We start from the raw sequence: 23,050 nt of genomic DNA on the forward strand, positions 1-23,050 counted from the left end.
ATTGATTTGAACAATCGTGTAAATCCATAGTGATGGATGATGAGATTTCATATATAATGACATAGAACTTTGGCAATCTATTAGTAAAATAATGAGATGTATGATTTTACAACATTTCAATATTTTGGAAATAACTTTTAATAGAGGCTGGTAGCATTTTTCAAGCTTGACTCATGAAAATAGTCTGTATACATGATTTGTACCCACAAGCTCCCCATTGACTTGCTTGATATGATTGACCTCTATAGATTGACTGACCGCTAGTATTGCTCTATACCTAATTCATGCCCAGAAACTAAAACAGAGTTTACTAGTACCCACAAGATGGCCACTGTGATGTCACACTGACAGCCTCTATAGAGACATGAATTGCTGAACATTAATAGCAAGTTTATAATACGCTATACCTTTTAAAATTAACACTACCTCTGTGGAAGATTTTGGAAATATCTTCCATAAGGGTGTATGGATTTCAAATGGAATGAACACATTAGGTTCCAAAATCTTCCACAGAGGGAGTGTGGACTTTATCCAATGTTCATTTCTTGATGAATCTGCAATTGACATCGGTCACCAGGCCTCGAAATAAGCCAGAATTTCTGAGGGCCATTTGGGCCCTTGATCTTAAATGTTTGAGGGCCCTCACAAATTTTTGGGGGCCCAAATTTGGGCCATTGATTTTAACCTATGTGACCCCAAAAAAAAGTGAGTAAACATGGTAAATTTGCGGTGACCGAGTGAAGGAGCCTAAGGAACATAAAGAAACAAATAACCCATAATTATGTTAACATTCAAATGAATAGATTATTCAATAAGTAGGAGTAATTAAGTAATTAGGTAATTAATTAATATATAAAGAATTACTAGAAAGAATAGAAAGAGAGAAGCCCAAAGAAAAAAGAAATGGGGCAAGCAACCATTTTTGAAGATGCTGGTTTTTTTTATCTCAAAAAAAGTTTTTATTTTATTTTGAATTTATTGTTTTTAAACATTGTCATTAGTATCAGTCCCGGTTAATCAGTTTTTTTTCATTTCCTTTGTATCTTCAATTTTATCAAAATCAAAAGTGATTTAATAATATGCAAAAGTCATGCAGTGCTATTATAAACCCGCCACAGTGACAGAACCTCATTAATATTCATGACCTGCTGTACATGCATATTATGGTGGTGTATTGTGCTATCCCGGAAGTACCAAAAAACACAATATCGGCAGCTTTTATGGGAAAAAACAGAGTTATTACACCTACTTTAACATCATAACTATCAAATATTATAAATTAAAGATTGAAGTAAATAACAATGTTTTTGTCCTTGAATTTACTTCAATTCTCCTGAAATGTGAATTTAGAATGCAATATAGTCGGGTGATTTTTGGTGTTGCATGACTGTTGAATTCTGCAGTAAGATTAAGTCCGTAAGTGATAAAAAATTGCCACAAATTTTGCGGTCCCTTCGGGCCCGCCGGTTGTATCTTTTGCGGGCCCTCACTGATTTTCGGGGCCTGAGGGCCCGCCTTATTTCGAGGCCTGTCGGTCACTATGTGATAAACCACTATATTCACATCCTGTCACTATAATAAATATACTGTGTTTTGAGCACATCGTTTATGAAAGTGTTTACATATACAGTACCGTAAAACCTCGTCTACAAGCATATAGAGTGCTTTTGATGACAGCTAAATTAATCCAGAAAAATCCAACAAAATTAGAACATTATGGAGTTTTAGCAAATAAATTACAGATACAAGCATACAAACAAATATTATTATAAGACCAATCTATTTATGGCAGCTTCGTTTTAATATAGCCTTCATCAAAATCACTCTATATGCTTGTAGACAAGGTTTTACGTTATATCTCAACTGGTTCTGCTCAAAGTGAATCAAATTTACTGCACATAATATAAGTGTTGACTGACATACTCCTGTCGTATACTGAGTTCATAACTGAAAAGCACTGAATGTGTCACTTCTTGACAGTTCATAGTGCGCCAATATCAATAGCACTGTTTTTAATCGGAACTATCAATGTATAAAAGACACATAATTAACGCCCCCTGTGGGAAAATGTGATGCCCCCTGGCATTAATTAGAGAGGATATAGTATACCTATATATATGTCATGATATTAGTAATAATAGTACACTTAGTTATTGAGCAAGGCGATGATGAAAATAATTCATTCTCAAAATTACCTACTTTGGCCTGGATGGATCAGATTTGTATCAGAATAGAGCAGGTACAGTCAACTGTATCATACAACACACAATATATCTGACACATGTAATAAGAAATATCTATCTCAACCTATTGGCTATTCCAGTTCACTCTGTATACACCACTTGACATCATTGTTTATCAACAGAGGCGAGGGACTGGTCTATCGATATGCTTGAATGAACCGCTATACTGTTCAATAGCTTTCTTGTACTATATGAAATGTGGTGGGTGATTTAAAATGCATTTTAAAATTTGAAATCTAAACCCCTGGTGTGGCAGATTAAGGTCATACACATCTTCCATAAGGGTGAATATATGTGACCAGCCACCACAAATGAGCTCTGATGTCGGCAGAGCTTGATTTGAGATCTGGCCCATTAAACTTCTCAAAAAACAATAGAAAACAAACGATTTCCCAACTCTTTTACTGATTGTTTACTACCTTGCAAACAAGCAACAGGGACATGTAATATATCATTATAAAGCTTTTTTTGAGGAGAACTTGCCTTTCTAATATCTCAAAAACTGAAAATGCCGACATCAGAGCTCATTTGTGATGGATGGTCACATATATGTATTTCAACTGGAATAGCGCATTGAAAGCTTCGATTTCAGTCAAGCTTGGATTTCAATTACACTTTGATTTTAGATCAGCATTGTTACAATGCTGACTGTACATATACTTATTTGATTGTGGGTCTTTGTGTGTGTTGTATTTATAATAGCATTCAGAATGATACCTATGTGTAATTGCATATTGTAGACATTAATACCATTGATCAACCACTCAAGTTACAATATGATTAGGCTTAATACATTTCACTCATCTCATAGGAGAAGATCTTGGCTGGATATTCACCCTGATTAACCACCAACCTGTCGTTGTCTATCAGTGCAATTCCCTCTGTATGAATCACATCAGTTGTAACACATCCTAGGTATTCCCCATCTTCTGTATAGCTGTAGATACCACCATAGTCTTCTCCATCACCCTGATCAAAGCTGGTGATATAAATGATACCATCATCACTGCAACACACACTGCGTGGGCACCATAACCATGGTTCGCAATCCTTTGGTGCATTGATAGTGTGTAGTATATTACCCATGTGATCTACTATGTTTGCATATCGCCAGTTATGATTATTTACGCACACTACAATTCTACCTTGTGACGTTGCTCCCAAGAAATATGGATGGTCGTCTGTTTTTATTGTGGCAATATGAGTGCCATCTTGCTTGTGTTTGCTGATGGAATGCAGATTGAGAGTGCTGCCTGCCAACAGATTCCCATCATTATCTATGGTGAGACCACACAGGTACATGTATGAGCCATCTGTATCTGCAGGAAATTGCTTCAGATAGGTACCGTCAGGACTGAAGACCTTTACATATTCAGTACGGTCAGTGACGAATTTAAATCCATCTGAGCTTACAGCGACATCATGAGGCTGATTGAGATCACCTTCAAGTACTTGTTTGTAATTCCCATCTGAGTCATATACCTTTATATTCTTGTCACTGATATCCGCTATGAGGATATCTGATGTATTTGGATCCACAGCAACACCAGATGCAAAAATGATCTTTCCCTGTCCTTCCATACCAATCTCTTTCTCTAGAACCCATTTCCCAGTTTTGTCCCTTGGACTCGGACCCTTTGATATTAAAGTGCCAAGATTCCCACTTTCCGCACTCCCCATCTGACTTGGTGTGAATTTCACTACACTGAGACTGTGGCTGATACCAACTGGCTTTATGTCTTCTTGCAGTTGTGTAAGGGTTTCGCATAGGGTGGAATAACCTACATCATGGGTGGAACTTGACTCGATCACTTGGTTGGCCATTTCCAATGCATTACTCAGCTTGGATTTCACATGCTGTAAATTTTCCTTCTCATTTTCTATTTTTGCATATCTTTCCATCTTGATTGTGTTCAGCTGATCTGTTGTTGTCTTGACATTTTCTTGTAAATCTTTTAGAAATACTTCATCTTTTGCTTTGCTCTCTGCATCTTTTAACTGTTTTGAAGCTATGGTGAGTCGAACGTCTAATCTCGCTTTGACCATGTCTACTTTAGTAATGGCTGCATTCACTTTGCTGGAGATGGCTTCACAATCTGCAACCAAATTTTTGATTTCTGCTAGTGGATCTTCTGTAGCACTTTCTATTGTAACATAATCATGTTCTGGAGAAGTGTGCTCCAACACTGTACACTCACGACAGATAGGAATACCACAGGTTTTACAGTACCATCTCAAAACTTGATCCTTATGCTTTTGGCAACACTCCTCTTTTGTCACTTTACTTGTATCAACTTTAGTTGATCTTAAATTGTAACGATGCTTGTGACTTGCCATTGTAGATAATTTATTGTTTTACCTGCTTAATCCCAGTGAAGTAATTTCTAGTGATACTACGATTAATTATTCAAACTATATACCTTAAATTCTGTTCTAAGAAAGATATTTTTCTCATCAATGTTCTCTGCTTTTATTACTTCAATAGGTTTTTATTTCGGTGTTTACTACAGAATCTGTAAGGGTTGCTATCAGTGTTGTCAGCAGAATCTGAAATTTAAAAAGATGAAAAGAGAATTCTTAAATTCGGACAACTAACTAAATGTGACAAAATTAATATTAGTAATACAATTTTTCTGATTTAAGTAAGAAGTCAAAATGGACAAGTTCAGACTGCGCATACAATAATTCAGATAAGCTCAATCTTGTTTCCCGTCTGAAATTATTGAGGGAAAAGAGAGGTCATGTTGGGAAAAGAGAGGTCATGTTAAGGGAAAAGAGAGGTCATGTTGAGGGAAAAGAGAGGTCATGTTGAGGGAAAAGAGAGGTCATGTTAAGGGAAAAGAGAGGTCATGTTGAGGGAAAAGAGAGGTCATGTTGGAAATATTATGTTACAGTTATCTACATCATACTTGGTTTGTATTTCATTTAGATATGCAAACAAGCTTCAGTTGTCATGGTTATTGAGAATTTCCAGCAGTGAAAACATTCAACAGACATTCATTGGCACATAACTGATAAATGCACAATAACTTATCTTTCCCTTGAGATATATAAATTTTAACCAAGGCCTATTTAGGTAATATCCAGTGCTCCAATGCAATCATGTCTCAATAGCTCTTTGGTAAGAGTATCTGCTTGATAAATGTGAGGTCCCAGGTTGAATTCCCGGTCTAGAAATGATTTTTTTAATTTCTCTGCCATCTTATAGGAAAGCTTACTTATTTTGCATCCCACTACTTCGAATACTCAAGTAGTTTCTTTGCCACAACCAGGGTTGTTACTACGCCGGACGGGGCCGTCCGGCACTCACAAAAAAAAAAAAGATGATATTTCATCATAAAAAGAGCAAGAAATTTTTTTTAGTGGGGTGGTACCCTCAAAGCCTATTCCCCAATCTCTAGCGTTCACTAAAAAGATAGTGCGAGGGGCGAGAGCTTTGCTCGCTACGCTTCGCCTTCAATATTTTAACAAGTACTTTTTTGGTCCTGGTGACAACCCTGGCCACAATTGATTAAATGTTTGTAATTATACTTGGCTAATTCCACTTATTTCTCAATGGGTGTTGCTGGCAGGATTGTATTTGGTTATGTTTAGCTTTGGACTTAGAATTCACAGTAGGATTGTGAAGAGTAATATAATTATTGTACTTACAGTTCAGGAAGTCCGGTGTTCCTTGTAACTTGAAATATGAACCATGTTCATCAACTGAAATAAAATCAAACAAGGACAATATTTTTCAATATTTCATCAAATTTTCTTCTTGAATTTTGCTTACAGTGTTGTTCAGGATATATTTATTAAAACTCGCAAAATAATGACATACATACTTGTGAAAAGATTTGAATGGTGTCTGTCAGATTGGCTGCATGTAGGCTTGTAGTGATATCACCCTGAATCTTGGATTTGTAGTTACTGCAATAACAAGGAGAAATAAAGCAATGAGTATAGACATAAAATGAAATGCCAAATTATCCTTTGAGGTTTGGGTGATTGATTAAATATAGGCCTGTAGCCCGGGGGGCCCACTCAAATATGAGAGTGTACGCATGCGTGACCAAATTTTTTTCGAACACCCCCTAAACAAGTTTTCCTCTGTGAGCAAAATGACCCCCAAGCAAGTTTTTAGCGCGCTTTCCCAAAAAATTTGACCCCCTAAACAAGTTTTCGTCTAATTTTGACCCCCCCTAAACAAGTTTTTGTCTAAATTTGACCCACTTTACAAGTTTTTATGGATTTTGACAAATTGAACAAATTTTTGTAGGCCTACTAACTTGTCATTGAACACTAAAAGTCTACCCCTCCCGGATATACCCCAGTCCGGTATACCATACCGTACCACTTTAAAATATAAATAATGACACGATCCAGATTCGTAGCTTGTTACATGAATCTGATTGGATTCTCGTAAAAGTAGTTTTGTGAGAATATAAAATACCAATATTCAGCGTAATTTATCCAGAGGCAACGTTAAGCAGTATTCACATCGTATTTGGTTCCGAATTTGGCATGTGTCCCGATATCGTGTGCCCTTTTCATGCTATCTACTGCAAATATAATTCCTAAAGTAATCCAGAGAAGGGGAAACTCGCAAATCTACCAGCAGGAGTAGTAAATAATGTGAGGAATCTGTAAAGGTCCTGAAAATCTTTTTGAAATATATGATATTATCGTCCCCACGTCCCACTCTCCCCGTTTGTCCACTGAACTATATACCCATCATCATGATCATAATTCAAGCAACATTTATGATGTCATTAATTAATATGCACGTTTTTTTAATCTAAACGGTATTTTACATAGACGTACGAGGCCATGGTTAAATCACATGTAACACGTCATGAAATATATTTGCATAACATAGTTACACTCTAGGGTTTGGAGAATGCTTTAAAAACTTTTTTCGGAATCGGAGTTTCAGCAGATTTGAAAAGCGGATTAAAATGGTACCCTAAATGCGTTACAAACGATTTTAAAACAACCCCTTTTCATGAAAATCACTGTTTTGTGCCCCCTTAACGCGTCACACGCGTAACGTGCCCAACCAAGAAAAAACACCCCTTTTCACACGTTTTTTTGGTCACACATGCTTACATCATTATATTTGAGTAGCCCCCCGGGGCCTGTAGCGATATCACCCTGAATCTTTGGATACTGTAAAAGGGGACATTTTCGTGAGCAGTTATTTTCGCGATTGTAAGTAAGAGAGACATTTTTGCAAATTATGTTATTTTCGCGATTGTTCAGCCCTTAAATTGTAATATATTGATCGCATATATATTTGCGAGGTGTTCTTTTCGCGGTTGGAGCTCCAATCGCGAAATTCACAAAAATTTCCCCTTTTACAGTAAGTAGTACTGTAAACAATAAGAGATGAAGCAATGAGCAGTGGTGGCACCAGGAATTTTTTTTGGAGGAAAAGTGAATTTCTGGGGGCATAATCAACAAATTTTTGTAATATTGGCATAAAAAAAGCGGAAATTTACATAATTTGAGGGGTTTTGCCTCAAAACTTGGGGGGGGGGCAAGAATAATATTTGGGAGGGGGGCAAATTCCCCCCTTGCCTCCCGTAGCGCCGCCACTGGCAATGAGCATACATAAAATGAAATGCATAATTATCCCCAGGAATTATCCTTAGAGGTTTTGTGTTTGTAAAATAAATGTAGGCTTGTAGTGATATCACCCTGAATTTAATTGTACTGTACATATCAAATACCAGATGAAGCAATAGCCAAAAAATGATATACCAAGGGGTTGTGCAATAATATGTGTACGGTACACAAGGGTGGTAAATTAAAAATATTCTGCCAAAAATCATTGGCCCCCTTTCAATATGTCAACATTTCTTGCCCCCCCCCCCTTTAGACATGCCAAAAAATATTCACACATGACAGATTTGGGGAACCCCAATTTAAAACCTGGAATTAAGTGCAGTGAGCAGAAAAGTTTGCAAACATTTCCCAAGATATTTCTACACCTTTTTAGGCCATATTATGAAAATGCTGCCCAAAAATCTGTGCTTGTTACTTGCATGACCACTCCCTTTTGGCCTCCCAAAAATATGCCACTGCCCTTTGGCCTGCCTGCTTTTGTTTGTTGTTGAAAATTTGGCCAATGAGTGAAAAAGCTTATCATCAAGAGTGCCCAAACCTGATATTTAGCCCTATAGGTTTATTTAACAATAGGGGTCAGTTCGTTGCAATTAGTCTGTGCGTTGTGCATGCATGTATGAAGCAGTAACAAAAGTGAATAGACTGTTTAGCCAGGAAATTGTGTATGCACAATTTTGGGTCAAATATTTTCATATGTACTTACTTTGAACTTGATATCTTCTGTAGCTTCTCTGCAATTCAAGTTGGCTACTTGAAGTCAGCAAAAAAAAATGACATTAATATGAAAATTGGTTTATTCAGTACACCACTATTATGCCCGGCTATTATGCCAGAGAATTCCTATAGGCTTGTTCAGACGATCGCTTGTAAAGTTGCTTGTAACTACATTCAAATGTAAACTTGTATGTAGTGCCCGTCTAAACGCACTCGCATGTAGCTACATGCAAGTTACAAGTGACGATTTTACATGTAAGATATCTTACATGTAGCGAGTAACATTCAAATGTAAGGCCAGTGTGAACAAGACTTGCATGTTAGCTCGCTTGTAAGCATGACCTTGATGACCCAATCCTATTCTGATTGTGTATAATCATGGCATAATTTACCAGTGAAGGTCACTCTTACAAGTGAGTTGGCTTACAAGTAAGTCCTGTGTGGACACACACTCGCTTGTAGCATAATTTAATTGCTGGCTTGCTTGTAAGTAACATTCAAATGTAGGCTACCGTCTAAACACACCTTATATTGTATGAATCCACTATGACAAAACCTAGAAGCTGTATTTTATCATACCACTAAGGGAAATATCAAAGAACACCGCTAACCTGATATATTTTCGTATCTAGTCAGTGAGTGCGTATTTTACGCTTTATATCTAGTCAGTAAGAGCGTATTTCGCAACCCCGATACGCGTGTACGGCGAGGTACGCGTATAAAGGCGACTCGCGTAAACCGGGCGCGTAAAATGCATGCAATCTGTAATACGCGGAACAGTCATCTATTTTTTGCAAAGTTTTCCTATGTAGCAGCAATTAAAATGTTTAAAAACGTAATTATTTCCAAATTTAGAATGACTTAGTGGTATGATAAATTCAGTGTCATACTGGGTTCAGCCTTCGGCTTCACCCAGTATGACACTTCGCGCACGATAATTTCCCGTACCATACCTCCGCTTCACCTAATAACTAATAATATCTATCTTCCTAATTATAATGTTGCACACCAGCATAGCACACAACATACATGCAGACTTTTAATAGTGAATATGCACACCTACATGTACAATGTATGTTATGGTGCAGTATTGTGCAGCGATGTAGAATTGTATGTCTCAGGATGTAGAGTTGAAGGTCATGCTCATGAATAGTCATGATACTTGGATGGATCTCTATAGTATAAAATGTGATGGGGCTGTGGAATCAGGAGCATTTTGAATCACATAGTTCAATATAATTAAAATGTGGAATTTTATTAGCATTTTTTTTTTATTATAGGAGAAAAAATTTGTAATGTGCATTTATTATTTAATTTTTGTTTTTATAATGTTTTATATTTATTTATTTGTACAGGCCTATATCAGAGCTCTAGGGCTGTACAATTATTACGAGTTCTGCAGTATGGTAAAATGGGGGAGGGCAAGAATTTTGTGGCTAACCAGAGGGTGGGGGAACATTTAAAATATGCAAAATTTCCGCAAAAATAGACCATTATAACGCCATGATATACAATTTCCTTCAATTTTGAATTTGTTATTCTATACTCAAAATGCTGAAATATTAAAATACTAGTTAAGTTGTCGGAAAGGGGTTTCTGTCCATTTCAAGCTGAAATAACAAGGTAAAGTGAAAGAAACCCCACTGGTTATGGGAGGATGTCATACTTTAATTGTTTTCAGGAAACACAACAACTTTGACTGATTCCATTTGGGACTTGTAATATGCCAAAAAATCAGGCTTGAAAATAATAAAGGTGACCGTGAGTATACCTGATTGACAGCCTCATCCCCCACTTTGCCCCCGGTGGGGTCACTCCCTGGCAGGGGGGACACATAGGACCGTTACCACAAGTACAAATTACCCCCTTTTGCAGTCGATTTCAAGGACAAATCATGAAATTTTACCCCCTTTTTTACTCTAAAACAAGGACAAAATGGTACTCTAAAACACCCCTATTTTTTAGATTCCGAGGACACATTTGCTATTTTGACCCTATTTTAACATTTCAAGGACGAGGATTTTATGAATAATTTTTTCATCACAAAATTTATTCCTTATTTATCTGGCCAGCTATCCACTTGATCAGGAGAAAACAATAAGGACCCCCTTTTTTTCAATTTCGTGGACATTTGTGCGATAAAACACCCCTATTTTTCCAATTTCACAGACAATTTTGTCCGCGGAAAAGCCCTAAAGATGACCCCTTTTTCCGCGATTTTGGTAACGATCGTGCGGTCAGTATTGCAAGTTGAGTGACCCCACCGGGACTTTGCCCCATCAAAATGCTATCAAAATTTTGGTATCAGGTGAAAGCACATATTTTTTTTAATTAACATACTGAAATTAGGCGTTCAAAATCGGTATATTTCTGAAGAAATCATTAGAAAACTGTCGAATTAGTCTCAGTTGTGGTATACCACGTTTGAGACTAATTCAACAGTTTTTTTAATGATATCTTTGGAAATACACCGTTTTGGAAGTCCTAATTTCAATATGTTAATGAGAAAAATTGGGTCTTTCATTTGATATCAGTTTGTTGCAATATCATGATGGTTATCATTTAAAATTAATAAAAACACTGTAGACTTCCAGTATCGTGCTGTATAAATGTCAAAAAACAAAAAGTGAAAACATTGAATACTCTAAATGAAAGAATTTCTTTAGACAGCATGTACTCAAGAATTAAGAATACCATTGTACTTTATTCACAATTTAATTACAACATTAACCTTTACATAGACAATTTACACCATGAACTTGATCATCTGCATTTTTTTAAGTGATCCATTTCTAGCCCTGGCTTAGTGAATTTATGTATCTGATTCTCAATTATAAATTTATTAAACACCAGGATAAAACATCACAACTACATGTAGATTGGTTGTAGTCCCGGCATCCTGCACTCCGTGCATCCGTGGGTATTCATACTAGTCGAAAATTTCGCGAAATAAGGGGTGTTTTCAGATGAAGAAACGCGATTCTCGAAACCCAAAAAAGGGGGTATTTTTTTCAAACCACATGTTTGCGAAATTGAAAAAAAAGGTATTTTCATCGAAATTTCATTAAATATCTTCTGTGGTTTTACGAAAATACCGCAGTTTCACAATTTTCCGTTCTGCGCATCCGATGTGCACCAGGCCAAGTGATTGAAGTTCATGCATTTAGCCATGGGGCCTGTGAGCCAACCCTACGCGTTTTTGCCAGAAAAGGGTATATTAGAAATATCGTTCACGTTAAAGTTCACCGACAAGCATGAATACCCGCGGATGGACGGAGTGCAGGGGCCGGGGTTGTAGTACCACAAAGCTGGAGGATTCTATGATACAACATCATATATACAGATTTGTCGAAACACACTTTCCAAATATTGCTGATTTGGAAATGGAATAGATTTAGAGAAACACACAACTATGCAATTTAGCACAATTTCAAGTGAAACATGACATGATTACAGTCATTTATAGAACAAAACTGCAACAGTTGTTATCCTAGTGGCACTTCCCTGTTATTTGATAGTTGGGCAAATATGGCAGGGACTTTGATTCAGGATTTTACATTTTGAAAATTGCATTTTCTAGATTGGCACTTTTGTAGCCTGGTTTGTTATACATGTATATGCAAACTATTAAAAGGCCACTCCTGACCTCCAACTTATCCAGGATTTTTAAAAAATGATCAAATTAGTAGGGTAGCGAGGCTAAAATTGACTTGAGTAGGCAAATTTTAAGTGAATTTTGCAAATTTCAAGAGCAATAAATATTTTAAAATAAAACAACTCTTTAAACTGTAAATTATTAATTTTCATGATTTGAATACAATATATCATTTTATAGTAACTTGCAAACTTGGAATACCTTTTTTTGTCTATAACTACAAATTAATATCAGATTAAAATAACTCATTTACCTGATCACATGATAACAGATAAAATGATAACACATAATTATCATGATTTAAATACAATATATCATTTTATAGTAACTTGCAAACTTGGGATGCCTTTTTTTTGTCTATAACTACAAATTAATATCAGATTAAAATAACTCATTTACCTGATCACATGATAACAGATAAAATGATAACACATAATTATCATGATTTAAATACAATATATCATTTTATAGTAACTTGCAAACTTGGGATGCCTTTTTTTGTCTATAACTACAAATTAATATCAGAATAAAATTACTCATTTACTTGATCACATGATAACATATAAATTATTTCATAATATTAAGACAACATGATTTGGTAAATGAACACTGATACATGTAGGCATAAAAGTAGAGAGAGATTTATTTACAAAGTGCAAATGTGAAATGATCTGATCCTTCCAGGCCAAAGATAGCAATTGTGAAATACCATAGATTTTATTATTATTTATTTATCTGTGCTTTAGTTATGCAGGATACTTGTAGCTCCTTCATTGACAAAGCACTGCTATTCTAGGGAGCCAAGTAAGAGATACAGGCAAAAACAAAAGAGGCAGATCAAAACAAAACAAGGAAGATTTAAAAAGACAGCAAGTGTGAAATACTGTACATATACAGGCAAATAAGGGAGCAGCAAAAAAACCAATTTAATACATAAATTTGCGTAATAAAAGCTCATTGCCATGCATGTTTGGAATGTTATGATATCAGTATTAGCACAGTTGGTTTACTGGGCAAATTGATGATAATAACTCAATTGTCAAAATTGTCTACGTTGGTCTGGATTGTTCAGATTGTGTCACATAATTATTATACAACAGTATCAGAGTACAACATGTACATTACAACCAAAATGTATTTTACAGTGAAAAATAGATCTGAGACATGTAATAAGAGTAAACATTTAAAGGCACAAATCACACAAAGAATTTCTTGTTGGACAATCTATGATGTGATGTTTTTGAATGTCTAGATAAAAATATGTGATTTTGAAATTATAAAACTATTCACTGGAAATCTTAAAAAGTATGGGAGTTACAAAAGATGTATTTATCCCCTAGGTATTTGTTACTCAAGTCATATGAATGATCCTAGCATTTAGCTCTACATGTAGGTCCAGGGAGGGACACTCCAAACCATGGAGTTTGACCATCACAAAAATTGTGCATTGGATTCCTTAGTTGTGCACTGAGTTGTTAGACCTTTATTTAAGCTTACTAACAAACTGATATTTTATGAAGAACAAAGTGCTTTTGTGAAGTGGGGGAAAAGTGTTTTTGCACATTTCTCATTACTAATGTTTGGTTTTTCTTCTAGTATGCTTTTTACTTCATGTTTTAAGCATAGTTACTCATGAAGTTTCGCTCGTACATTACACTGCCAACTTTCACATCCCGACAAATTTTTTTTGCACTTGACTTCTACAATGAACTCTGCTTAACACGAGCTAAACACTCCTGTCCCGGTGATCTTGTATTAACGAGTTTCCACTGTATACCTATAATTGCATATTGTAGAAATTATACGCCCATCACATTCATTCTACATCATGTACGAGAATATCTTAGCTGGAAATCCCCCCTGTACAACCACCAACCTGTCGTTGTCTATCAGTGCAATTCCCTCTGCATAGGTCACATCAGTTGTAACACATCCTAGGTATTCCCCATCCTCTGTAAAGCTGTAGATACCACCTTGGTCTCCTATTCCACCAAAGTTGCTGACATAGATAATGCCATCATCACTGCAGCAAACACCACACGGGCACCATGATTTGGCATCCTCTGGTTTATTGATAGTGTGTAGTAGATTACCCATGTGATCCATTATTTGTGCATTTGTGTTTGACATACCTGTACACACAATTCTACCTTGTGATGTTATTCCTATGAACTTTGGAAAGATGTTTCTGTTTACTGTGGAAATGTGAGTACCATCTTGCCTGTGTTTGCTGATGTAGCTGTTTAAGCTTCCTATTAACAGGTTCCCATCACTATCTATGGTGATACCGTACAGGTATGAGCCTTCACTATCTGAAGATTTGCCATCTGGAGATATGGCAGGAAATTGCCTCAGATATGTACCATCTGGACTCAAGACCTTCACATACGAAGATTGATCAGTGATGAACCAAAATCCATCTGAGCTTACAGCAACATCATGAAGCGTTTCAAAATTACCCTGAAGCACTCGTGTGTACTTCCCATCTGAGTCAAATACCTTTATATTCTTGTCACCAAAATCTGTTATGAGGATATCTGATGAGTTTGGATCCACAGCAACACCATTCCCATGTTTGATCTTTCCATGTCCTTCCTTACCAATCTCTTTCTGTAGGACCCATTTCCCATTTCTATCCTTGGGATTCGCACATCTTGATAATACAGTGCCAAGATTCACACTTTCCGCACTTCCCATCTGACTTAGTGTGAATTTCACTTCACTGAGACTGTGGTTGATACCAGCTGGCTGTATATCTTTCAGTTGTGTAAGGGTTTGGCATAGTGTGGAATAATTTGATGCTACATCATATGTGGAACCCGAGTTCATCACCAGGTTGGCCATTTCCAATGCATTACTCAGCTTGGATTTCTTGTGCTGTAAATCCGTCTTCTCGTTTTCTATTTTTTCATATCTTTCCGTCTTGATTGTGTTCAGCTGATCTGTTGTTGTCTTGACATTTTCCTGCAAAGCTTTCAGATATGCTGCTTTTGCTTTGCGCTTTGCACATTTTAATTGTTTTGAAGCTTTGGTGAGTCGAACATCTAGTCTCACTTTGACCTTGTTTACTTCAGTAATGGCTGCATTGACGTTCTTAGAGATGCCTTCACAATCTGCAACCAAATTTTTGATTTCTGCCAGTTGACCTTCTGCAGCACTTTCTATTGTAACATAATCATGTTCTGGTCGAGTATGCTCAATCACTGTGCAGTCACGGCAGATAGGTATACCACAGGTTTTGCAGTACCATCTCAAGACTTGATCCTTATGCTTTTGGCAGCATTCCTCTTTCATCACCTTACTCATATCAACCGTACCTGATCTTAGCTCATCAAGGGTGAAGACTGTATGGACTTTGAGTGGTGCTATGGTGTTATGTAGACCAACACATTGTTGACAAAGGAAACCATTACAGTCCACACAACGTGCTGTAACCTGTTGATCAGTAACGCTACAACTTGTACATGGCTGTATGACTTCCCCAATCCTGAAAATAGCTTTCCTGTCTCTCAGTTGGTTGATGAAGAAGTTGTCTCTGAAGCCTTCTACTCCAGCAGGTGGTAGAGGCATCTGTTCTTTGCAGAGAGGACAGATGAATCTACCAGGAGGATGTTGTACTCTTTTGAGGCATTTCAAGCAGAAGGAATGAAGGCAATGAAGTGCTTTGGGGTTTTCTATCTCTTCAAGACATACACTACAGGTGATCAGACTGTTCCACTCCATTTCAGCATGACTACGCTTGCGACTTGTACTTGCCATTGTAAATAATTGATTGGTTTTTCCTGCTTATCCCAAATGATTAGATTTTAAGATCTTTTTCTCTGCTTGATTACGTAATTAATAAGGTTCTTATATCCTGTGTTTAGTGTATCTGTGGAAATAAATCCATATGTCCCCAAACTATTCCCAAATATCTCCCAAATATACCCAAATGTCACCCAAATATACCCAAATGTCACCCAAATATACCCAAATGCCACCCAAATGTCTCACAAATATACCCAAATGCCTGCTAAATACCCCACAAATGTCTCCTAAATATACCCAAAAGTCTTGAAGGGTTGCTAGCACTGTTGTCAGCAGAACCTGAAATATAAAATGAGAAAAGAAAATTCCTAAGTTCCAACAACTAACTGAATGTGAATAATAGATGAATTGAAAGAACATTTTATGATCGATATTCAACTTCTACATGTAGTAACCAAAATTAATTAGTGGTAGACTTATTTTGTCCAAAATTTTAGAATGGGGAGGGGGAGCGCCATTATGTATCCTTGGCCCTGGGCGCCACAACCCCTAGCTACAAATGTAGCTACGCCACTGCCCGCATCCATGATATTCTCGGGTGGGGGTAGGGGCGCCAATTTTGTTTCTTGCCCTGGGCGCCACACAATACACAAGGCATACAGTTCAGACAAGCTCAATCTTGTTTCATGTCTGAAATTAGTTCACCCGTAAGTTAAGGGAAAAGAGAGCAAGTCAGGTTGGACATATTTATTATGTTATCTAAAGCAAAACTCTCTTCGTATTCCATAAAGCTTAAGTTGTCCTGGTTATTAAAGAGTTTCCAGTAGTAATGAAAACAATCAAAAGAGAAGTGATTTACACACAACTCATTCAATGTTTGCAATTAGTTAATTCCATTTATTTCTCAGTGAGTGTTGGTTGCTAGTAGGATTGTATTTGGTTATGTTTAGCGTTTGACTTGTCACAGTAGGATTGTGATCAGTAATGTAATTATTGTACTTACAGTCCAGGACTGAAATCAGGTGTTCCTTGTAACTTGAAATACGAACCATGTTTCTCAACTGAAATAAAATCAAACAATGACAAGATTTTTGAATATTCAACAAATTTTCTTCATGAATTTTGCTTCATATTTATATATCAGTTTTTAGGCCAAAAAAAATTGGGTTTGTTTCACGTCCCCTGCATGCATATTTGAATATGTGATGCACGTCTCATGGAGAAAAATTGCACAAATTGAATTGAATTTTTTCATTTTTATTTTTATGAAAATTTGAATAAAAAACATCAGTAAAATCTCATTGTTTCTAATCGCATTGAAATTTGATGGTAGGCCTTCCAGCAGTGGTTGTCACAGTTTACTGTAAGAAATTGCTCCGTGCTTAAGTTGGAATTGTTAAAAACAACTCATATCATGCGCAGATCCAGGAGGTACTTTGGTGGCCATAGACCCAGCACCCCGGGGTATGAATCGCAAAAATAAAGAGAGAGAGAAAAGAAAGAGAGAAAGAAAAAAGTATGCACAAAATCGTGTGAATTGAGTTCAGAAATGCAAAATTTTCCTACGCAAAACTATTCCTAAAATTTCCCCTGAACCCCTGTTTTGGTCTCTAACTTTACAGCACCTTGGGGAATCCATCCTGGATCCGCCGATGGCTCATCATTCTCCATCCTAACAATCAGGCCACAGAAGCCTATCGCCGTGGTGGAGCACTTCGCCGCACATATCTAGCTCAGCTCATAGGCGATCTCAACACCATTAACTTGACAATCAAGGACGCCTTCAGAGTAGCGCAAAACCGCATTGAATGGCAGAGACTTGTGGGATCTGTTAAATAACTGTATATTATACATGTTGTAACTCTTTCAGTCACAACGCCTAATGTTCTTGAACTTGAGTTGCGTCACCTTAGTAGTATGGCTCATATAGTATACTTATTTCAATATGTAGTATTCCAACATTACAAAATACCACAGTAAACATTGCTGATGCGAAAATAAAAAAATAAAATTTAAAAAAAACAGGTACCGTACTGCATTTGATTTTGAATCACTCATGGGATGTGCCTTATCAGGAAATTGTACATTTATTGAAATAATGACATATACTTACTTGTGAAGAAATCTAAATGCTGTTGGCCAGGCCTGTAGTGATATCCCTCTGAATCTTTGGATTTAGTAGTACTGCAATATCAAGAAGAAATCTAGAAATGAGTCAACATCAAATGAAACGCTTAATTATCCTTTGAGGTTTGGGTGCTTATAAATGTAGGCCTGTACTCTGAATCTTTGGATTGACTGTACTGTAAATAACAATACATGATGAAACAACAGACAGAAACTTAAAAGGGCTGTGCAATAAATGTGTAACCCAGGGTGGTGAATTTTCAAACTGGTTTGCCAAAAATTGCCCTCCCCCTTTTGACATGGCAAAAAAATCATTACTCTCCCCCCTCCTTTTGACATGCCAGCAAATCTTTGCTCTTCCCCTTTGACATGCCAACAAATCTTTGCTCCCCTCTTCACACATGACAGATTTTTGGGAACCCCAATTTAATTAAAACCTGAAATTGTCTAATCATGTGATGCAATGCCCAAATATCTGTGACAAAATCCCCCCCACATTTTGGCATGCCAAAACATTTTGTTCCCCCCCCCCCGGCCTGCTAAGAATATTTGCTCCCCCTAATTCGCCACCATGGGGGTACACATAATTATTGCACCACATACACCTAATTAACCCCCGGGGGCCACTCATGTATAAAAGTTGTAAGCATCCACATGAATTGACTTTTTGACTTTTTAAAAATGACCCTATATATGTTGAAAATTTGTCAAACTAACCCTAAACAAGGATTTTACTCAAATAAAAACACCCTAAGCGAGGAATTGGTTTGGTTTGAAATTTACCCCTAAATACGGATCTAGACATTGCATGTGTTGAAGTTGGTTCCGATTTTTCTAAAAGGGGATGTTTAAGTGAATTTTCAATGAAAAACCTCGCAAAATATGACTTCCCAAACTCACAAAATACAAACATGGCAGCACGTTTTAGTTTTATTTTCAGGGAAAATATATGAAATTAGATATGTAGGCCTAAGTGCATTTTTATGCTAGAACAAAATTTATATACGGTAGTTAAATACATAAACATTCTAAATGTGACGATGAATTGGATGGAAATGTATTGTACTTAAGTTAGAATAGGATTTGTTTTAACTTTTCACGATCATGACATATTATGCCAGTTTTAAGCTTACTTTCGATGTGCTAGCTACAATTTAATGTATGGCATGGATATTTGAGCATGGTCATTTTTCTTTGAAATATATGGGTGTGTAATAGAAATTCCTACAACCCTACATGTAGTCATACTTGGTTTATAAAGTACCCAACTGACCTTGATGAAGCTGGTTCACAGTGGTTGATCTCAGTCGTCTAGATTTATTTTAAGCTTCTACTGCAAGTCTGTTTTCACAAATTGCTTCAAAGTATCAGCATAAAATGAAATTAGTAAAAAATGGTATATTCACTACACTCTTGGAATTTCCATTTATATTGTATGACATGCCCAAAATCACTATCTATTGACAAAACTCTGAAGCTCTCTCTACATGTACAAAATTGTACATGTATATACCAGCATTGGCATGGTACAAGTGAAGTCTATTTATACACAACACTGTGATCAGGTGATGCCCACTCAGCTGGTCTGTATGCAGGGCAATGGTGCAGTATTGATTTGTGCAGCAACAAGTTATGCTCATGGACTTGGGTACTGTAAATAAAGGGAGCAGTCATTATTTACACCAGAGGGGGTAATGGAGGATTTTAGGGGGGGGCAAGAGGGGAATATGCACATTTTTTTGCCAGGAAAGAGGGGGGATTATGTTAAGTTTTAAATGGAGAAATTTCATAAAATAAGGGGGAATGCAGACTTTTTGAACAGAAGCGAAGAGGGAATGCAAAATTCATCAAAAAGAATTAAAATCCTCCATTCCCCCTCCTGGCATAAATTGTGTCCAGTCCCTAACATGATAAATATATTAAACAAGGGGCTGTGGAATATAAAGAGTATTTTGAACCACATAGGCCTAGTTCAGTATAAATTTTTTTTAATATTTCTTAAGCATTTGAAGTGTTATAAACTTATTAATATTGCATTATCATTTAATTTTTATTTTTATATATTTATGCCTATTTATTTGTAATAGGGCTGTGCAATAATTATGAGCCAGGAAATTTCTGAACAGCGCACCAAAATTGCTTGCCCCCCCTTCAGCCTGCCGAACAATCATTGCTTCACCCACCCCTCCTTTGCAGCCAAATTTTTGAGTTCCCAATTTGCAAACCTCTAAGAAACATGTTGTTTCCCGTAGTGCGCATGTAGTTTTTGACGGCTTATTTTGCACATTTATAGAATTTTTTTTTCACTCACCTCAAAGAAAAAAAAAAAGAAAATGGAAAAATCAAATATCAAAATCAAATGAAAAGTAATATAAATGTTCATGAATATTCAAGAAATAATAATTTTTTGTGTGTGTCGGAGAGACCAAATAAACTTCCCATTTGCAGCAAAAAAAAAGTTTGTTTTTCTTTCATTTCAAGACATAGATTAAAATAAAAATTCCTTTAAAAAAGGAATGGGCGCCCAATGTGAGCTTAGACGTGATGGTGAATTCCATGGTGTGTAGATTTGGTTTTTCTAGGGAAGAGTAGAAGATGATCAAATGCAAGAGAAATGTGTTTGATTGGGGAAGGTGTATGACAGGACCGTTTTGGATGAAATAAATTGGAATGAAGCTTTCGTGTCAATTTGCGATTATGTGGGGTGGGGGATTTCTGTTTTTGGGACCTATTGTAGTGAGGATATTGCTTTGGATATTGAATATTGTTGAATTTAGTTATGCAGGGGTATATGATGAATAGTGCTGGGACGTGATATGGTGAATTCCATGGTGTGTAGATTTGGTATTATAATGATTTTTAGGAAGAGTAGGAAATGATCAAATGCAAGAGAAATGTGTTTGATTGGGGAAGATGTATGACAGGACCGTTTTGGATGAAATAAATGGGAATGAAGCTTTCGTGTCAATTTGCGATTATGTGGGGTGGGGAAAAATTCTGTTTTTGGGACCTAGTATTATAGTGAGGATATTGCTTTGGATATTGAATATTGTCGAATTTCGTTATGCAGGGGTATATGATGAATAGTATAGAAGACACAAATAAGTAAGCTCCCTGGCAAACTATGGTGGGGGGTTATCCCCCCCCCGAGATCTACGCCTATGTTGACCAATAGAAAACGTTAAGTTTTTATAAATGTATAACGTCTGTGATACAGGAAACAAACATGTTTTTTTGACCTAGTGGTCTAAATATATGATGCGAGTGTGATAGCGACCATAAAATTTTCTTTACCATAAGTATTTGAACGTTTCTGTAATGTTTTTATAGCGTGCTATTTAAAAGGTGCCCCGTAAATGTGTGCCAAATTCACTTGTCCCCCCCCCCTCATTCGACCTGGCAAAACTTCCTTACCACCCCCCTTGGCTTGTTAAGAAATTTGTTCCCAGGGCTCATAATTATTGTGCAACCCCTTATGAGTGCTGGGGCCAGGGGAAATTGAGGGAAGCATTTTTGGCAAGCCAAAGGGGGGGGGGGCAATTTTTGGGTCAAAGGGGGAAGCTCTAAAAAAAGCTTAAGAAAACAGTGTGCAAATGTTTACATTTGCAACATTTCCAGCTTGCTATGCTTACATTAGGCCAAAGAAAAAAGGTTTATCTCAAAGCTTGCGGAAATTTTTTTTATTTCACCAAAAAAAAAATTGTATTTCTCACCTCAAACTTCATTGTAATAACAAAATGTGAAACATATCTAAGAATGAAATAATTTCTTTACACAACATGTGCTCAAGAATTTTATTTACTTTATTCACAATTTAATTATAACATTACAATTAATATTTACATAGACAATTTACAGCAAGAACATGATCATCTGTATTTTTTAAAAGTGATAATGAATAACTTAAATATTAAGTCGTCATTATGCCTAAAATTTATTCGGCTTATAATTGGCAAAAAAATGAGACTCCTAGCATCATGTATTGATATAGAATGGCATAGCAGTCGGGTGCAGCACTGACGCATGCTTATGTGAATTTACGCAAACATACATTGGCACTTTATTTATGCACACAGTAGCAAGAAAACAAATTGTGCTGAAAATGACAATATTTAAAATACTAAAGATTTGGAATATTTCTTTTGCTATGACAGATTTATAACTCATTTTACTTGATCATATCACAAAATCATAAGACTTATTATACAATATCATTTTACACTTGTGACATTGGAATACTTAGAACACTTCATTTGTCTATTCTACAAATCATTCTATCAGTTTAAAATAACTCATTTTACCCTATCACATCACAAATAATAGCATATAATGCCATGATGTAAATACAATATCATTTTGCAATAACTTGTGAAATTGTAATACTTGTTTTGTCTATAGCTAGAAATTAATATCAGTTTAAAATAACTCATTTTACATAATCACATCACAAACACATGTTGTGATGTAAATATATAATATGTGTACATCTATCTCAAAACAATGCACTTCTCAGCTGCTACATGTGTCTCTTTACATGATAGCTAGGACTAAATACCAGACTCATCTCAAGTGAAAATTACTTCAAATCATCCCCAAGTCATATGGTTTAGGAATGCTCTCTGCATATTCCTAAAAAATGCAGGATGGGAATATCAATAAAGATTTATTTACAAAGTGCAAATGTGATCCAACGAGGCCAAAGACAGCAATTGTAAAATACAGGGTGTTCCAAAAGTAACTTAACATTGTGAATTTGCCATAACTTGCATTGGGTTAAGGCCAAAAAAAAATTGTTTGTTTGTCCTCCACAGATATGAAAGAGGACGTGCAGATTTTTTTTTTTTTTTAAATTTTTTTTGGCATATTCCTGGACCTAGCTAGAGCTAAAAGCTACAATCATTCATGGTGACTTAAAACAACAACAACATTTTGTTTCTTTAATATGCAAAGTTAT

General features: G+C 36.2%; 3 protein-coding genes across 3 annotated transcripts in view; 1 reads left to right on the plus strand and 2 right to left on the minus strand.

Annotated features, from left to right (window-relative positions):
* LOC140137484 (E3 ubiquitin-protein ligase UBR4-like) overlaps positions 1 to 23,050 on the plus strand; it is a 194,859-nt gene that overhangs the window by 100,325 nt on the left and 71,484 nt on the right.
* On the minus strand, positions 2,944 to 8,666 carry LOC140137480 (E3 ubiquitin-protein ligase TRIM71-like). Its single transcript, XM_072159192.1, has 4 exons — positions 8,557 to 8,666; positions 6,071 to 6,155; positions 5,895 to 5,948; positions 2,944 to 4,790 (listed from the first exon to the last, which is right to left on the minus strand). Exon 4 carries the CDS (start codon positions 4,578 to 4,580, stop codon positions 3,030 to 3,032), a length of 1,551 nt encoding a protein of 516 aa, XP_072015293.1. The 5' UTR covers positions 4,581 to 4,790; positions 5,895 to 5,948; positions 6,071 to 6,155; positions 8,557 to 8,666; the 3' UTR covers positions 2,944 to 3,029.
* Positions 11,242 to 19,584, minus strand: LOC140137482 (E3 ubiquitin-protein ligase TRIM33-like). Its single transcript, XM_072159193.1, has 4 exons — positions 19,370 to 19,584; positions 18,083 to 18,153; positions 16,973 to 17,030; positions 11,242 to 16,308 (listed from the first exon to the last, which is right to left on the minus strand). The coding sequence occupies exon 4, from the start codon at positions 15,979 to 15,981 to the stop codon at positions 14,044 to 14,046; it is 1,938 nt and encodes a 645-aa protein (XP_072015294.1). The 5' UTR covers positions 15,982 to 16,308; positions 16,973 to 17,030; positions 18,083 to 18,153; positions 19,370 to 19,584; the 3' UTR covers positions 11,242 to 14,043.

The sequence above is a fragment of the Amphiura filiformis genome, chromosome 17, assembly GCF_039555335.1.
Source record: "Amphiura filiformis chromosome 17, Afil_fr2py, whole genome shotgun sequence".
NCBI lineage: Eukaryota > Metazoa > Echinodermata > Ophiuroidea > Amphilepidida > Amphiuridae > Amphiura > Amphiura filiformis.